The sequence below is a fragment of the Plodia interpunctella genome, chromosome 6, assembly GCF_027563975.2.
Source record: "Plodia interpunctella isolate USDA-ARS_2022_Savannah chromosome 6, ilPloInte3.2, whole genome shotgun sequence".
In the NCBI taxonomy this organism is placed as follows: domain Eukaryota; kingdom Metazoa; phylum Arthropoda; class Insecta; order Lepidoptera; family Pyralidae; genus Plodia; species Plodia interpunctella.
The window spans coordinates 2,849,467-2,865,901 of NC_071299.1; the positions used below are offsets into that span (position 1 = coordinate 2,849,467).

General features: G+C 35.8%; 2 protein-coding genes across 3 annotated transcripts in view; one reads left to right on the forward strand and one right to left on the reverse strand.

Annotated features, from left to right (window-relative positions):
- The window catches only part of MCU (Mitochondrial calcium uniporter), a 110,140-nt gene extending 105,903 nt beyond the window's left edge, over positions 1-4,237 (reverse strand). The window contains exon 1 of one of the 2 annotated variants that reach the window (XM_053747125.2): positions 4,053-4,237. In XM_053747125.2, the coding sequence (XP_053603100.1) occupies positions 4,053-4,157 (105 nt within the window). In that variant the 5' untranslated portion in view covers positions 4,158-4,237. The remainder of the gene's footprint in view (positions 1-4,052) is intronic. The other variant, XM_053747124.1, reaches the window with a different exon arrangement.
- A 1,491-nt stretch (positions 4,238-5,728) lies between these two features.
- Plap (Phospholipase A2 activator protein) lies at positions 5,729-16,414 on the forward strand. The gene is made up of 16 exons (XM_053747120.1): positions 5,729-5,969; positions 6,047-6,280; positions 6,443-6,633; positions 6,753-6,894; positions 7,062-7,219; positions 7,432-7,573; positions 8,372-8,552; positions 8,969-9,078; positions 9,587-9,679; positions 10,819-10,980; positions 11,746-11,869; positions 12,480-12,540; positions 12,891-13,016; positions 13,927-14,072; positions 14,529-14,653; positions 15,044-16,414. Exons 1-16 carry the CDS (start codon positions 5,833-5,835, stop codon positions 15,222-15,224), a joined length of 2,313 nt encoding a protein of 770 aa, XP_053603095.1. The 5' UTR covers positions 5,729-5,832; the 3' UTR covers positions 15,225-16,414.
- The last annotated feature ends 21 nt before the right edge of the window (positions 16,415-16,435 follow it).

A 16,435-nucleotide genomic window follows, 5' to 3' on the forward strand; every position in this document is an offset into this window, starting at 1 on the left:
ACGTCGTTCTGATAATTTACATTCAATAGGTCTAACTCTTATGTATTAGTGTTTAACTACATTCGTGTACGATGTTGATGGTTGACATCAACATCGTATACGAATGTAGTTAAACACAAATGCAATCCAGATCTTTATCTTATCTAGGAGCGTTGTAAACATTGTCATTATTAGTTAACATTTACCAAACACTATTTTGTACTTGATATACTTAGCTATAGTGATTTGTTCTATTAAGTACTTTATGCAAATTATGAAATCTTAAGAACTGATTTAAAGTACCCAAAATTATAGTTAAGAATGTTTTTCATTGGGTAGGTACATTGGTATTAGTAGTACCTATATAAGTTGACCAGATATTAAGCGCGGGGTTGTGTCGATGGGTCGGCGACTTTGGTGCCACTACACACCAAAGCCGCCGACACAACCCCGCGACACAGCCCGGCGGCCTATGTCGAAAGAAAAACCTATGTCGACAAAAAGTTGCAGACTTTATGTCGGCGGGTCGGTTTTGGTGTGAAGTGGCAGTGCGCTTTAGATTAGACATGCTGTCTAGCTTAGCTGAAATATAGGTAATTAATGTGTTTGGCATCTTCTGATTAGACGTTAATTGGAGAGCACTTGAGTAGGTACTCAGAGTAGTGTAGTAACTAAATTGGCAGCAACATAGGTTTGCAAGGGAGATCTATTTATAGTAAGAATTAAAGGAAAACGTAATAAATTGTTAATTTATAAAGGATAGTTTTAAACTGGTAAAATTTTCGGTCGTTTTAGTACAGAAACAAAAAGAAGAAAAATCTGGTCTCTGGGCGTAGAAATTTAAGAATAAAGCAGCCTCCTACGTCGAACTCGGGTCTTTAACTAAGTATCATGCATATCAAATTTCACAAATTTTCCAGAATCAGTTGAGCGGTTGATCGGTTTAGCTGTGGAAGTATGACAGACAGACAATCGCGTATAAAGTTAGTACCTTGGATTTATGTCCAGAATCAGATGATTACGACGGTTTGAATTGACATGATGAAATCGTTAAAACTAGTTTTTTCACCTGAAGTTTACATAAGAGGCCACTTGACTGAACGACTTTCCATTTAAATGCAAATGTGTTCATTTTCTAGTTTGTATTTTACAAAAATTATATACAACATGCAACCGAATTAAAAACACTAGCAACCAAACTGCTAGTATATTCTTTCAATGAATTCCATTCCAAGTAGATACGTAGTATACCTAAGATAACTTACAAGAATTTTCAGAAATCGTATTTCGTAACCCATCTAATACTAGCCTATGATAAGCTCAACTTATCTATCGATATAAATTTTTAAGGTGTACTATCCACCAAATTCAAAGAGAATGTCTCCAATATGGGTATTATTATAAGTAGGACGGTAAACGGACTAATAAAAAGAATACCGAAGACTGTGCAATGTGAATTTGATTTGATATTACAGCGAAATCTAAATCCCTTTTAAAAATTTGGGTTACTAAAAAAGCTGACCAAATTCAAATCATTTAAATCAGAAATTAGGAATTTCTGAAAAAGCCACAAACTGCTGACTATTCGGAACTGCTGACAAGAAATGCCGACCAAGATGAAATGGCCCCAAAACAAAAATATCAATTAGCCTCGTAGGTATACCGACCGAGCGTGAATTGGAATAGAACGCGGGATGATTGTACAATCATAAGCATGATTACTAAGATAAACGATGTTAATTTAAAAATCACGGTTCTTCAAACAATGACGCATTCTGTGAACAGGATAAACGGATGTACTATGAGTCCACATATATTATGTGGATTCATGCATTCGTAGGTATAAAAACATATTTTGATTTATTTACACAAATGGTTAATGTGACTTGCCACTTGCCTAGGTCTGTGACTGGCAAAAATATTTTGGTTGACACACGTTTATTTGTACATACCTACACTGACCATTTTTTGAGGAAGGTTAATGCACTATACATATACCTACCTACCTATTTCAAGGCTGTTTGCAGCGCCGTTTTGAAGTAGAACTGTGATAATAAATTTCCCTAGATTTGGATTATTTGAATACCTAGTACATATTATTTAAAAATATATTTTACTAGCGGCTCGCCCTGGCTTAGTACGTGTAAATACATACACACCCAAACCTTCCTCAGGAACCACACTATCTACTGGTGAAAACCGCATGAAAATCCATCCATCAATTTTAGTCTTTGAGTTTAACGCGACCAGACAGACAGACGCGGTAATTAACTTGTTTTACAATAATGTAAGGATACATCCATATATGTACCTTATGTTTTTAATCCAAATCTCAATGGCGCACTCTCGCGTCATTGAGCCAGGTAAGTAAAAAAGCATTCCTGCCATATATGTAAAAAAAGCAGTTACAAACAGCAATTCTCCATGCCAAAATTCTCTATATAAGATTTGAATGTGCCAAGCACGATTTAAATAAATTACCTACTTACGGGATTTATAAGAAACTCAACTTTATAAGGCAACAATTTGTGATACCAATAGGTACTTTGAAGGTCCTTAGGTTATCAACCCTACTAAATAATGCAGCCACATTAAATGCACCAAACAAACCTTGCAGATATGTATATATTCAGTAGCTGCTGTTACTATGTGTTAGTAGTTTTACTATAAATTAGTACAGAGCTAACACATGGTTAATTATTGTGTTAATAACTTTCATCGAGATGTGAAATTAAATTAATACTAGTTTATTAAAATTTGATAAAATAAAAAAGGACAATGAGTAAACAAATATATTTATAACCTTAAGTTAAGTTTTACAGTTTAAAATAAAAATTATAAAACCTAGTACTAATTTTAAAAAACAACCTAGTATAACCTAAATACAGTGATACTTATTATCAAATCCTCGATAAATATACTATTCAAATAACTAGAAAAATCACTCAATCATATAATTTGTAATTTTCTTATTTTGAATTTTGTGGGGATTATTGTAACATTATACAATAACATAAATTTTCGTTTATGATAATTTTCAAAATGGAAATTGGAATAGGTCAGCGTCCATCACCTTCTTCAAACATTGACCCAGACTTACTATATCAGACTTGTACTTACATCAATATATTTATTTTTGAGTGCAACAAACTTTAAATTAGATGGAATGGGAATCCCGCAATTCCCCATATCAGAACTCCAGTAAGAACTTGTTTAAAATATATTCAATAAGTGAGAAGTTGTAAAGGATAAGGATAACTATGTATGAATGTAACTATGTACAAATTTTAAATGTAAGAACTGATAAGAGAGCAATGAACTAAGAGTATGTCATAGGTACAAACATCTGACCATTTAGGAGACTTGTTGACAGAGCTTTATTTTGATGATCTAACTGTTTAACATAATGTTGCAAGGATTTACCCAAATGTGCTTATGTCAACTAAAGAATTACGGTCATGACATGGAAAGAAATACATGAATTATTTTATGATTAGAAGAATTTGGTTTTTAGCCTAATTTAAATAATATAAGAAATTGTTTTATTATTACACTCTGTGGTACATTAGTCAATTATTTACAACACATTTGTGTTTGAAATTAAGAATCTCCAAAAATCGCAGAATATTCAGAAAATATTTTATAATTAAAATAAACTATGAAAATGTAAACAATACACAATAAGTAGGCACTTAGATGTAATTTAGGCTAATTATATGTGTATTCTTGTTTATAATTCAAAACATATCTGCAACTTACTTAATTTTGAGATAAGTATGAGTTTATCATTGCACATTGAGATTTATTTAACAGTAAAATAAAACTTATTTTTAAATTATGCCGGCTAACACATAACTGAGTTATTTTAAATACCTATAGTTATTCATGAACTACAAAAAAAAATTGTGTGTGTAACAAAAAATAACAAATTAGATGACGTTTGACAGCTGCTATATAAATAGTTTATATAGTACCTACACGTGCAGAAGGAAAGAAAGTCTTGAATTCGGCAGTCCTAAATGAAATTAACTCAATGGAATGACACATGATTACATAATCTATTAGAAACTCACCCTGTTATTTGACAAATCCCTAAATAACGGTGATAAACACAAACCACGATTTATGTCTAATTTTGCTAACATTCGGCACCTAGAAACACACACCGTCGACGCCATTTTTCCACTACGTATGTATATGACAGTAGGTATGTATACCGCTAGGGTATAGCGAGCTGAATCCGCCTCACCGGTTAGTGCTCTACCGGTCACACTGGCGCCACAGGATAACAAAACATGAAAATTAAAGTATGATTTTTAATTAACATTATAAAACTTACGAATAAGTTTAAAAAATGATTTTTTTGTAAAGTTTTACTTCACAATCACAATATGGTTTCATAAGTTTGGTTGCTTCACAAATACGACCGTGCCCAGCATTTATCTAAGCTTTTGAGTAAAAACTTAATTAAGTGTAACTATGTTGACCATGGTAAGCTAACAAAATACTAGGTAGGTACCTATTTTAAAGTGCATAAGCTCAAAAGATTTTTAAATATGGCGCTAATTTGTTTCTATGTATTGGCATTACGTTGACGTTTTGATTTTCGTTTAGAAACCTGTGAATGTCTGTGCCAAAAAGTAAAGACCGCGGTATTAGAAACCGTTTTTAATAGGTACTGGATCCCGTACTCCTAAAAACCTAAGAAGATTTGAGCATTTTTCTTAGCCATGAGTATAGTATATTGGTCAATACACAATTTAATTTGCTAGTAATTCGCCAAGAATTAGACCTCGCGAACACAATCATTTTTTACAAAATTGTGAATATTTCAAAAATGGCTTAACGGATTTGGTTGCCCCACGAACTTAAAAATTCTACATATATTTTAAATTTCATCAAAATCGGACCAACGGTTCGAAAGTTATCACGTTACAAACATACATAGGTACATACAAAAAATGTATTTTTGCTCCAAGTAGAATTGTAGACCTCGTTCGCTTCGCTCTCTCAGTCAACTATGTTTGTAAAAGAGTTTTGGTCGTTACGATGAATCCTATAGTTTAGTGTAATTAATTAAACAAAAATTTAAAATTGTTCTAACTGACCGTTCATTTCGGCTCGATGCTCATAATGCAAACCAACTAGTGAAGGACACGTGAGTGTTTGGCCCACTTTGCTAATCGGTCTGACACGGACAAACCATGTTTTACACACAGATATAAAAACATTAGTTTTACATTACCATGTATACCGTACGATTTCTATTTGTTCTATTCTATTTCACGCTTAATGCAATTAACTTGACTTGGCAAGCCAGGGTCGTTCGTGACGATAACACAGGTAAGCTTTACGGAAGAGCCACACACAATCTTAGCAGCTTTACTTACACAGAACAGGGACTCAGGAAATAAATATTCTTGCTCAAAGTGATATTATGTTGAAATCTGAAATTTAAGTTTTATGCTACTAAGTAGTTTCATTACGAAATGTAATTCTCATATCTTTTCCCCAAATGTAATATCTTTCCATCCACATTTAGATCACACATCTACATCGTTAAATATTGTGTTATGCTCAGCAGAAAAGGTCTGAGATGATGATAATGTATTTCACCTTAAGTACTTAATGATGGAATGGCGCTTTATGTAAATTTAATTTTCTAATATTGGTATACCTTTTTAAAAAAATGGACGTCAATGTCAATGTTGTGTTTGTGTCAACTTCACTCACACTGACATAACATTTATTCATGATTTGACAAATTTATTTGTTCGCCGCATCACGTACGGTTGTTTCTGAAATTTTATTATTTTTCTTACAATATTCATATTAAAGTGGTAAGATTTTACGATGGCTATACCAGATTATAAGTTAAGTGCAATTTTAACTGGACACTCGATGGATGTGCGGTGCGTTACAACAACGCAGGAAAATTGTATTTTGTCTGCGTCTCGGGACCGTACCGCTAAACTTTGGCATCCGGAAGGGTAAGAAAAGCGTCATTATTTTGTAATTCTTGCCGTTAAATTACGTGACTAAATATATGTGATTAATTTTAATCCAGGATAAAGGATTTCGTCAATGTTGTTACGTACAAAGGCCATAAGAATTTTGTGTCTTGTGTTTGTTGGATACCGCCATGCGAAGCGTATCATGAGGGTTTGGTTGTGACTGGCAGTAACGACAATACCATCATAGGGTACAACCTGCAGGATGCCTTGATCCAGGTCAATTTAGAAGGTCATGAGAATGCGGTGTGTAGCGTAGCACCCGGAAGAGATTCGGGAGTGCTTTTGAGGTAACACTAAAATTAATTTTTAGTTTTGCAAATTTTAACACTGTGCTGTGCTTTTATGCATAAATATTTTAATTTCTAGATCAAATTATTTGTGAATGCATTGTATTACATATTTAAGTAGTCTTAAGAAACCACTTGACCACCACTGCTTTTATTTTTCAGCTCAAGTTGGGACAGTACAGCCAAGGTATGGAACCTAAACAATCCTAATTCTATACCACTGACAATCAAAGGACACCAAGCAGCAGTCTGGGCTATTGTGGAAGTCCATAATGGCACATATGCCACAGCTTCGGCTGACAAAACCATTAAACTCTGGAAGAAAGATGGCAGTCTTATTAGTACACTTACTGGTATGTATTTTTTATTATTGAAGAGATTACATTTTTGTCTTGTAAGATGTGAGCCACGGTTAAAAGCTAAAAAAATAAAACATCTATTTCAAACAGAACATAATTTAATTTTTTTCTAGGTCACACAGATTGTGTGAGAGGTCTAGCTGTGGCAACTCCAGAGACATTCTTGAGTTGTTCCAATGATGCCACCATCCGGGTCTGGACTAATGCTGGCCAGTGTCTTAACACTTACTATGGACATACTAATTATATTTATAGGTTTGTTATAATAATATCCAAATATAACCAGTATACTTTACCATTAAATGAATTAAATTTTCTTGTTTTTCAATGATTCATGGAAAAGTCTCTTAAAAATTATTAAGATTCTTATAATTCTTCTTATAAATTGTAACTTATGATTGTATTATATATAAATTTCCCAGCATCAGCATAAACCCAGCGCTCACGACCGGATTTGCCACATGCGGCGAGGACGGCAGCGTGCGGCTGTGGTCCGCCGGAGACTGCATCGGCGACATCCGGCTGCCCGTGCACTCAGTGTGGAGCGTCACTTGTCTGGACAACGGGGACGTGGTCACTGGTAATGTCAGCAGATCAATTATTTGGCATACCGTCTCTCTCAGAGCATCAAGCAGTCCTCAGTCTTCAGGAACATCATCATTCGCCGACGTGGTAAAAAAGCGTCCTATAATTTTATTGCCGTAACGATTTCTCTTACAGACCAATAGAAAACCACACGAAAAGATAAGATTTGTTGTCTACAATGTCTACAGTATTCTCTGTCTGTCGTAGGATCGAGCGACGGGCTTGTGCGAGTATTCACGGCGGACCCGGTGAGGTACGCAGATGAGGCTACGCTCAAGGTGTTTGAGGAAGACGTCGCCAAGATGGTGGCTGCTTCCCAACAGGAGATTGGAGGCTTCAAACTTTCTGAGTAATTAATTAATCCATACTAATATTATAATTGTAAAAGCCTGTTTGTCTACCACACTTTCATGGCTAAATCGGTGGGCTTTTATCATTTTAGTTGCCTCGTACGGCATCTACGGCAGAGGATATGGATATACAAGATGTTACAAAAATACACAATACATATGTAGTGGTAAAACAATAGTATTAGCCGCGCCAATAAAGAAACGAATCATAAATGGCGTCGCTCATCATTCTCTCTCACTCGCACGCTAATGCTGTCTTTACTCACACACGGGCGTACCGTATACAAAAAAAATAATCAGTCTGGTTTTGCTCTTACGCTGCTACGACGTGCTCTGTTTGTTTCCAAATTCCTAACCCAACTTTTAAGTGCCGGCCGTGTTGATACGTGGTTATTATAATGATTTCTTGAAAACGAGGCAAGGTTCTTCGAAGTACATAGGTTTTCCATGCTAGAATATTAATTTTGCTTAAAAAATATATTTTTCATAAAATGGAAAAATATCGAAGTTTCCGAAACAAATTCCACCAAAATAGAAAAATTTCCGAATTTTTTTCATCGGTATTGCTAACCCTACCATTATACTTAGTCGCCATTTTAGATTCGATTCTTTATTGGCGCGGCTTATACCTGGCGTATCTTTATTACTATATACAAAGTTCAAATTTACAGTTCTAAAAATGATGCTCGTAAGGAAATTTGCATTCGTTATGGTGGGCGCGATTGATGGCTACTTTTTAAAAGTGTTATGATATTGGTGTTTTGTAACACACTGTGTAATCTGTAATATATCTGTAGGATTCCTGGCCCAGAAGTCCTGCTGGAGCCGGGCAAGACAGACGGACAGACGAAGATGGTGCGACGCGGCACCAACGTCAAGTGCTACTCGTGGAACGCCGCAAACAACACCTGGGACGAGATCGGCGACGTCATGGGCGCCAACCCCGCCAGTGAGGGGAAGACTATGTACCAGGGGAAAGTAAGCGAACACATACAGTCAATTGGGGGGCCGATTCTGAATCAATCGATGTTCATTTCATTAATTTCTCCAATGTGTAGTACCATTGTGTAAGAAACTAAGTTAATAGTTTCTTCAGTCACACTATGAAACACATCAGTTAACACATACACTTCGACCTTTCCAAAATCATTCGAAAAATTCGGTCTTATTACTGTGGTATTAAGATCTATGCAGGGTAACTTGATGTGGTCGACTGTACTCGAAAAAACCATACCAAAACCTTGGTCTATTATCTCTCTATTAGTGAATGCCGTACAAAATCCATCCTATAGTTCTTGAGTTTATCGCGTTAATATGCTAGCATAACGCTCAATTTCATTTCTCTGTATACGGTATGTACGTATATACAGTACATACTTTCTTGTTTTTTCTAGGAATACGATTTCGTGTTCAGCGTGGACATCAAAGATGGCGCTCCAGCGATCAAGCTGCCCTTCAACAAGACTGAAGACCCGTGGGTCGCCGCACAAGCATTCATTCACAAGTGCGTAATATTTTTTTTATACTACCAAGCAGACAAATGTTTTAGGCTGATGGTAAGTGGTCACCACGGCCTATCAACGCCTGCATTACCTTGGGTATCACACGCGCGTTGCCTATTTTGTGGCCAAGGATCTTTTGCCACAGTACCATGTAATTACACTGTCTCTTTCACGCTCCAAAATGGAATACAGCACTGTTGTTTGGCCGCTGAAATAGATGAGAAAGAAAAATCATACGGGGATAGGAACGGCAGTTCGTACGAGGCGACTACGGGATAAGTATATGAGGAAAATGAATCTATACATTACATTTGAAACCTAGGCAATAACAGCATTCTTAAAGAGGGTTAAAACATGGAGGGAATATGTAACAATGAGATAGAGAGTAACTATGTAATAGTCAAATATTTACTTGATTATTACGGTTATATATTATGCTTTCATAGAAATAATTAATGGTTTGATTGATTAGATTATTTTTTATGATTTGATATCACATATTTTTTTCAGACACGATCTACCTCAAGTGTATTTAGAACAAGTGGCCAATTTCATCATAACAAATGCTAAATTGGATTCTTTGCCACCTCCATCGAGTAATGGGTAAGTTTGAAATTTTTGTCGAAGTTATCATTACCTATTTTCTGAAATAGGGAATAGGTACAATTTTTTAGCTTTTTCCAATGAAATCTTCATTACTAAACAAATAGAAACATGATTTTATTTTTCAAATATCTTTTCGAGAGAGATCCAATATAATCAAAGTCTGATGAACATTTATATTGAAAAGCAAAAATTTATTTTCCAAAAAAAAGACCTGTTTCACTACTTTCTGATAGATAAATAACCTGCTAGACAAATCTGCCTGGTGTGATTGGCCAGTTAGCTGTATGCAATACTTGTGAAACAAAATTTTTAACGCTATCCTTTGGACACGGACGAAATATCATGGGAGCCCGAAAGACCAGTTCTCTCTGGAAAATGAATCTGCTGGAATCAGAAATTAAATAGATTCTAATTGAAATTATCATTGGAGAACGACTGTCAAAATTGCCATAGGAATAAATAAATCAAAACACATACATACACGCAGGCTCGCACCACTTTATTAATGAAAATTTAGTTCTCTGATTAGAACTTGGAGTAGTTTTTCTCTGTGTTGTTTCTCTCTCTCTCTCTTTTCAGTATTAGACATTGAAAGAACGAAACAAAATAAAGAATAACTATTCCGAAGCTAATCAGAGGGTAACGTTTACGCCTACAAAATTATTGTAAAACCCCTTCCACACGATAAAATCTGATTGCCCAATTTGATTGTCGATTGAGTGTCGATCCACACGTACACAACCAAATCGTTAATTTCAGTATTCGATTGAGCAATCCCAAATCGGGTGATAGCGACCACCCAATTTCAGACCTCGAATTTCATATTTCCGTCCACACGACCCAGGGCCAATTTCACGAGCGTTTTGAACTTCGCCGCGGGCTGTCATTAGTGTTTATCAAATTGTATTATACACAGTCAATTTAATTATACTATTTTATTTATAAGTAAAGAACTGGTACAATGTTTCATTAAAAAAAAAAGATTAAAAAAAAAATGTCTTACACTAATGAAACGCTACACGCCGCGTTCAAACGCTCGCGAAATTATCCCCCCAATTCTATTGTCAGTTTAATAAAATTGGGCGTAAAATTGTGAGGAAGGAGTTTTATAAATGGGCTATAACCCCGTTGTCCAGTTTCGCGGACCCGTTCACGGGCGAGTCCCGCTACGTGCCGGGCTCCGCGCCGGCCGCGCCCGCGCGCGCCGCCGCCGACCCCTTCACAGGCGCGGCCGCGTACTCCACCGCCAGCGCTGGCGCCAACGATAAACCGCTCATACCACACGACTCTTATATTAGGTACTGATTTAATTGTATCGTCGTCATCATTTCGAGTGTGTAATTCCTAACTGACGTCAGACTTTTTACGACTGCCTGCAATCTAGTGGCAGGTAGTCGGATACATACTAGTGAACTAAACTGTCCACCGATGTGCGGGTTTCCTCACGATGTTTTCCTTCACCGGACGTAAGTGGTGGTTTATGAAAACTGGTATACATGAGTCAGATTGATATACAAACTTATGTGACACGAGTAGGATTCGACCTGGGACCTTTCGACCACAAACGGAAGTTCTTTACCACTGGGTCCCCACCGTTTCATTTTATTATATATTTATTAATACACGGAGTAAGTTTTCAATATAAGCATGTGGTGTAAATAAGCCCTAGATTGTATTCTAATTATAGATTGACCACAGTCAGTTATTTCTTTGTATGTTTTTTATTTATTTAAACTTTATTGCATAACATAAAAGTTAATAGGTGGACTTAATGCCGTAAGGCATTCTCTCTCTGCCAGTCAAACCTAGGAAAAGCCAAAACCACAGTCGTATGTTTTCAAGAGTTATCAAACATACCCGATTTGGACAAAATCTTTGCACGATTAGTTGCTACTTGACATCCTGACATCATTTGTAGCTTTGAGAAAAATATTTAATAATTTTATATGCTCGAACTTAAAACTGATGTATTGCACTTTGGATATAACAGAAATTGCCTGGCTAACTCATCTGTGTTCATTTACGAAGTTACTTCGACAAATTTTAATATTTTAATTTTTCAGATTTGACCAAGCAAATCTAAAAGCTATATACGACAAATTAAAAGAATTCAATAGCAAAATAGGAGATGGACTTAGCGCAATGAGCGATCAACAACTAGAGAATATTGTCAAGTTAGGAGAATTGGTAAGATTTGTAATACTAACTGCACTCGGGCGCTTCGCTTCCCATAAGAATTTTCAGATAAAAATATCTTATGTGAGCTATTGTAGGCATATCCTACCCGTGTACCAAATTTCATCAAAAGAATAGTAGAATTTGCGTGAGTAACAAACATTCACATGCACTTATACACATTCAAACTTTTGAAATCATGATATTAACTGGCTTCCGTCTGTGGCTCCACCCGCAGCAGACTACCCTATGTCACTCTCCAGCTCTGGAACTATCTCCACACCAAAAATCATCGCAATCCAATACATTGCTTTAATGAAGGAGAAAATCACAAATTCTCACATTTATTATTTTAATTAATTTATTAATATATTAGTATGTACTTGACATAACAGTGTAAATATAAAACTAGCAAATAGAAAAAGTACAAAGACTTCTTGCTGTAAAAAATCTTCCATATGACCCGCGAAATAAAATTTGAAAAAACGAGGCAAAAATTTACTATATTACTATTGGTTGAAAAATTGTAATAGTAGTTACTATTTAAATTTTTCAACCAAAAATTTTTCGAGAGAAATCGTGATTTTTAACTTTTGGAATAAAATATTTTATTTCTTTTCAGAATAATACTTACAACACAGAAACTATAGTTTTACTGAAGAAAATGTTAGAATGGCCAAAAGGTATGTGACTAAATAATATTTGTGGCTTTTTATCATATACAATGTATATATTATAGAAATACTGTTTTTTATAACCCCATAACACAAATCTCGAACTTACTTTGGGGCTTACTCAATCTGTGTAATTTATCTATATTATGTGTAATGCGGGCTCCACACTATCGCGGCCCAGTTCGCCGAACTTGGCAGATTCGGCAAACATTGCTGGTTTTTCATTGCGGTAAATAAAGGCACTCATACAAACTACATTCATGCGCATCCGTCCTAGGCGATAGTGTTATATTTGTCCCACTACTGGGCATTTTAATAAAACGTTAAGAATAATTAAAAAATATATATTTTGTTGACAGAAATATTATTCCCCGTACTGGACGTCACCAGGCTAGCAGTTAGGAACAAGGATATCAATGCACAAATATTCGACACAACTCACGGACCTACGTTTGTTAAATATCTTCTGTCGTTGTTGGCACCAGGTATTAATATTTTCATTTCAATCAAGGAACGGTATTTTGAGGCACATCATTTATTCTTGATTACACTTATAACTAACCCGCCCCGGCTTCGCACGGGTGCAATATTATCTAGGTTGGGGCTTGGATCTTGAAAATTAAGGATTCCACTTCTTGAATATATATACTGTGTAATCTCGTACTAAATTTTGAGTCGCGTCGATATGTTGCGCTTGCGACGTGGATTCGAAAAGTTATAGTACAGGAAACAAAGCAAAGACCACCGCGTGGGGTTGTCATTGTAGGAAATAACTACATATGTATTATTTCTCAATATAATTTATTGCCAAAAGATACATAATAACATTACAGTGTGTTTCTAAATCTTACCTTAGAATATTAGCTCACTGACACTTTACTCGTATAACACTTTGCTTTTATTTATTTTTACTAAGTAGAGTACTGTCTCCGAGGACTCACTAGCGCGGACTGAGCCGAGAATTGTGAAAATCACATACCCCACTTTTACTCCCACTCTTTCGGTGTGTTATGTCATAGCGCTCTCTGATTGGTTAACATTTTAAATGTCGTTAATTTTTTCATCTCATTATTATTCTCAAAAATAAGTTAAAAAGCACGTGTGACATGTATAACCAATCATCTATAACGGTAAATTTAAATTTGTTGATTTTTTTGTGACGTTTTATGAATAATGATAAAATCATATCAAAAAATAAAGATCTATGGGTCCACAATGATCCTACTATACTAATTCTACAATACTAATGCATCCACTAGTGGTCCTACAATGTATGTTATATATATTATAAACCTTCCTCTTGATTTATCCATTTAAAAACCCTTATTCGTTGCGTTATTGTGAAGCGACTTTGTTTTATACGTAGTAATAATGATGATCAAATTCATTTTCCAGATAATCTAGCACCAAACCAAATGTTAGCAATGCGTGTGTTAGTCAATGCCTTCAGTGATTTACCTGGAGAAATGCTGGTATTGGCCGCAAGGGAATCTGTGCTGCACTCCATTATGTGTCTTACTCAACTCAGCGCCAATGCTCAGGTAACCCAACTAATAATGATACAATATGTTGTACAAATTATTATTTATTCAGAAATTAAACCTTCACATCAAATTTTATATAGTAGCGTAAAGGTTAAAGTCGCCTTCCTGTGAACCGATAGGTCCTTGGTTCGAATCCTACTCGTGCTACATGAGTTTATATATCAATCAGATTCATATATAGTAATTTTCATCGACCTGGGATATTACTGCTTTGTACTGTGTAGTAATCTTAATAATATTATACATGCGAAAGTTTGTAAGGATATTGATATTGAAGTGCATATTTGTTACTCTGTCCCGCAAAATCTACTGGACGGATTGTTATGAAATTTGGTACACGAGTAGAATATAACCTTTTCTCGAAATTCCTACGTGAGCGAAGCTCCGGGCGCAGCTAATAATATAATAAATGTAATGACTAATAACAAATGATGTATGTACGTTTGTTTGCAGATAGCGGCGTCGTCGCTGCTGCTGAACCTGTCGGTGTCGCTGGCGCAGCAACCCGACAGCGCCGACGTGGCCGACTGCCTGCTGCAGCTGCTGCCGCGCGCCACCGACAACGAGGCTTATTTCAGGTATCATCATCAACAACTTCATAAACATCGTCATCATCAACTATAGCCATTTAACCAATAAGTTGTGGTCCAGTGGTTAAGACCTGTGATCGTAAGATCCCTGGTTCTAGTCTTTCTCCTGCCACATTTTTTTTTGTCATTGCTATATACATTCAAGATTGGTTGATAAACACCCTGTTGCCAACCAAGAAGACCCAACTCTTTTATTGTCTACTTGTTATAGACAGACTGCATGTAGTACAGTCAACACCACATCAACCTGCTCAAATTCATTGCGAAATCGCCGTTAGTACCGTGCGATAGAGGTTCATGCAGAGGAACCCGATGTGCTGTTGACTGTACATACATCTCATCGACTTTGTTAATTATAAAACAATAATTTATTTTCAGAGGGTTGGTAGCGCTCGGGACATTACTAGCGGAATCTCCAAACAAATTGCAAATACAAACCAAAATAGTGATGAACACTCAAATACACAACCGCCTGAAACGGGACAGCGGCTCTTCAGCGACCGACGCCAATCTGAAGAAGATCGCGATTTGCTCCGCGCAGATACTAAGACTGTTATGAATAGCTAGATTTGGATGTATACGGCCGGGTTATTGAAGCGATTGATGTGTGTTAGTGTAACGAATTAGTGTTCCCGATCACGAAGTCTTTCGGTAGACTGTCGATAGTTCTAAAGATTTATCGATCAGCTATCGACCATCAAGAACGAGACAATACTATCGATTGATTTAGACTTTCGTTATTCTAAAATAATCGATGATATCGATCTTCGCGAGTGTCAATACTATCGATAGTGTTGCCTAATAAAATTTCGAGGTCAGGTCTTTCGGAAACACTAAAACTGCTTTCGAGCCTTAGTCGTACACTAAGTGAGGGGGCACAAAACTGATGTAATTTCCCATTTCTGCCGTGGACTGTATAGACTAAGATTCCAAAACAGAGTTTTTTTTTTTTAAACCCGTCACAAAAATGTGGTCTTATAAGTTTTGAGTGTACTTGCTTTTTTTAAATGTTGGTGGTTCAAGAGAATGTCCAGTTAATTGAAATGCTAATGTGTTACAATTTTATTAAGATTGGTTAAATTTGTGTGAGAAAATAAAAACCTATGTATTAGGCTATCAATCACTTCCGTAACTGACTGACAGGCATCGCACTGCCAAAACTACTGGGCATTGGAGGCTGAAATTTGATGTGTAGGTTACTTATGGAATGTAAGGGAGTACTATAAAGGATTTCCCAAAATTCCCACGGGAACGAGAAAATGCAGTATTTTTACGCACACACAGAACCTAGTTATAAATATTGGTATAAAGAAGTCAAATGTACTATTTAAGATATTTTTCAGTCTGACTTACAGACCCAAGGATTAGCGCGTTTCAATAATTGTAATTATGAATTATTATATGGCGCAATACTCAACTGTATTATGAGACTAAAAATCGGACAGGATTTTTAGCCTTCAAACGACCTAAGGTCGCTTTTGCCTTAAAAAGGCAATAAAAATTACATGGCCGAAACCGGCTAATGTATGCATGTCGAATGCAGTTAATTGTTAATAAATAAAATAGATTTTAACACTTAATTCAAGTTACACAATGGTGGAAATAAAAAAGTTTTTGTAATAAAAATAATTTCATATAATGCATATGTTACATGAGATACATATTTTACAGTTGCTTGCTACCAATGATACATAGCAATGACTTAGCTTTGTAAACAATTAATAGCAACAATAAATTTGTAATATTTAACACATTTTTTATTCCTATCAC

What these genes read in the sequence shown, in the direction of transcription:
- Plap (XM_053747120.1), top strand. Translation starts at nt 5,833, where the DNA reads ATGGCTATACCAGATTATAAGTTAAGTGCAATTTTAACTGGACACTCG. An exon ending in AGACTATGTACCAGGGGAAA is followed by an intron (nt 8,553 to 8,968) that starts GTAAGCGAACAC and finishes TGTTTTTTCTAG; the next exon opens with GAATACGATTTCGTGTTCAG. An exon ending in CCACACGACTCTTATATTAG is followed by an intron (nt 10,981 to 11,745) that starts GTACTGATTTAA and finishes TTAATTTTTCAG; the next exon opens with ATTTGACCAAGCAAATCTAA.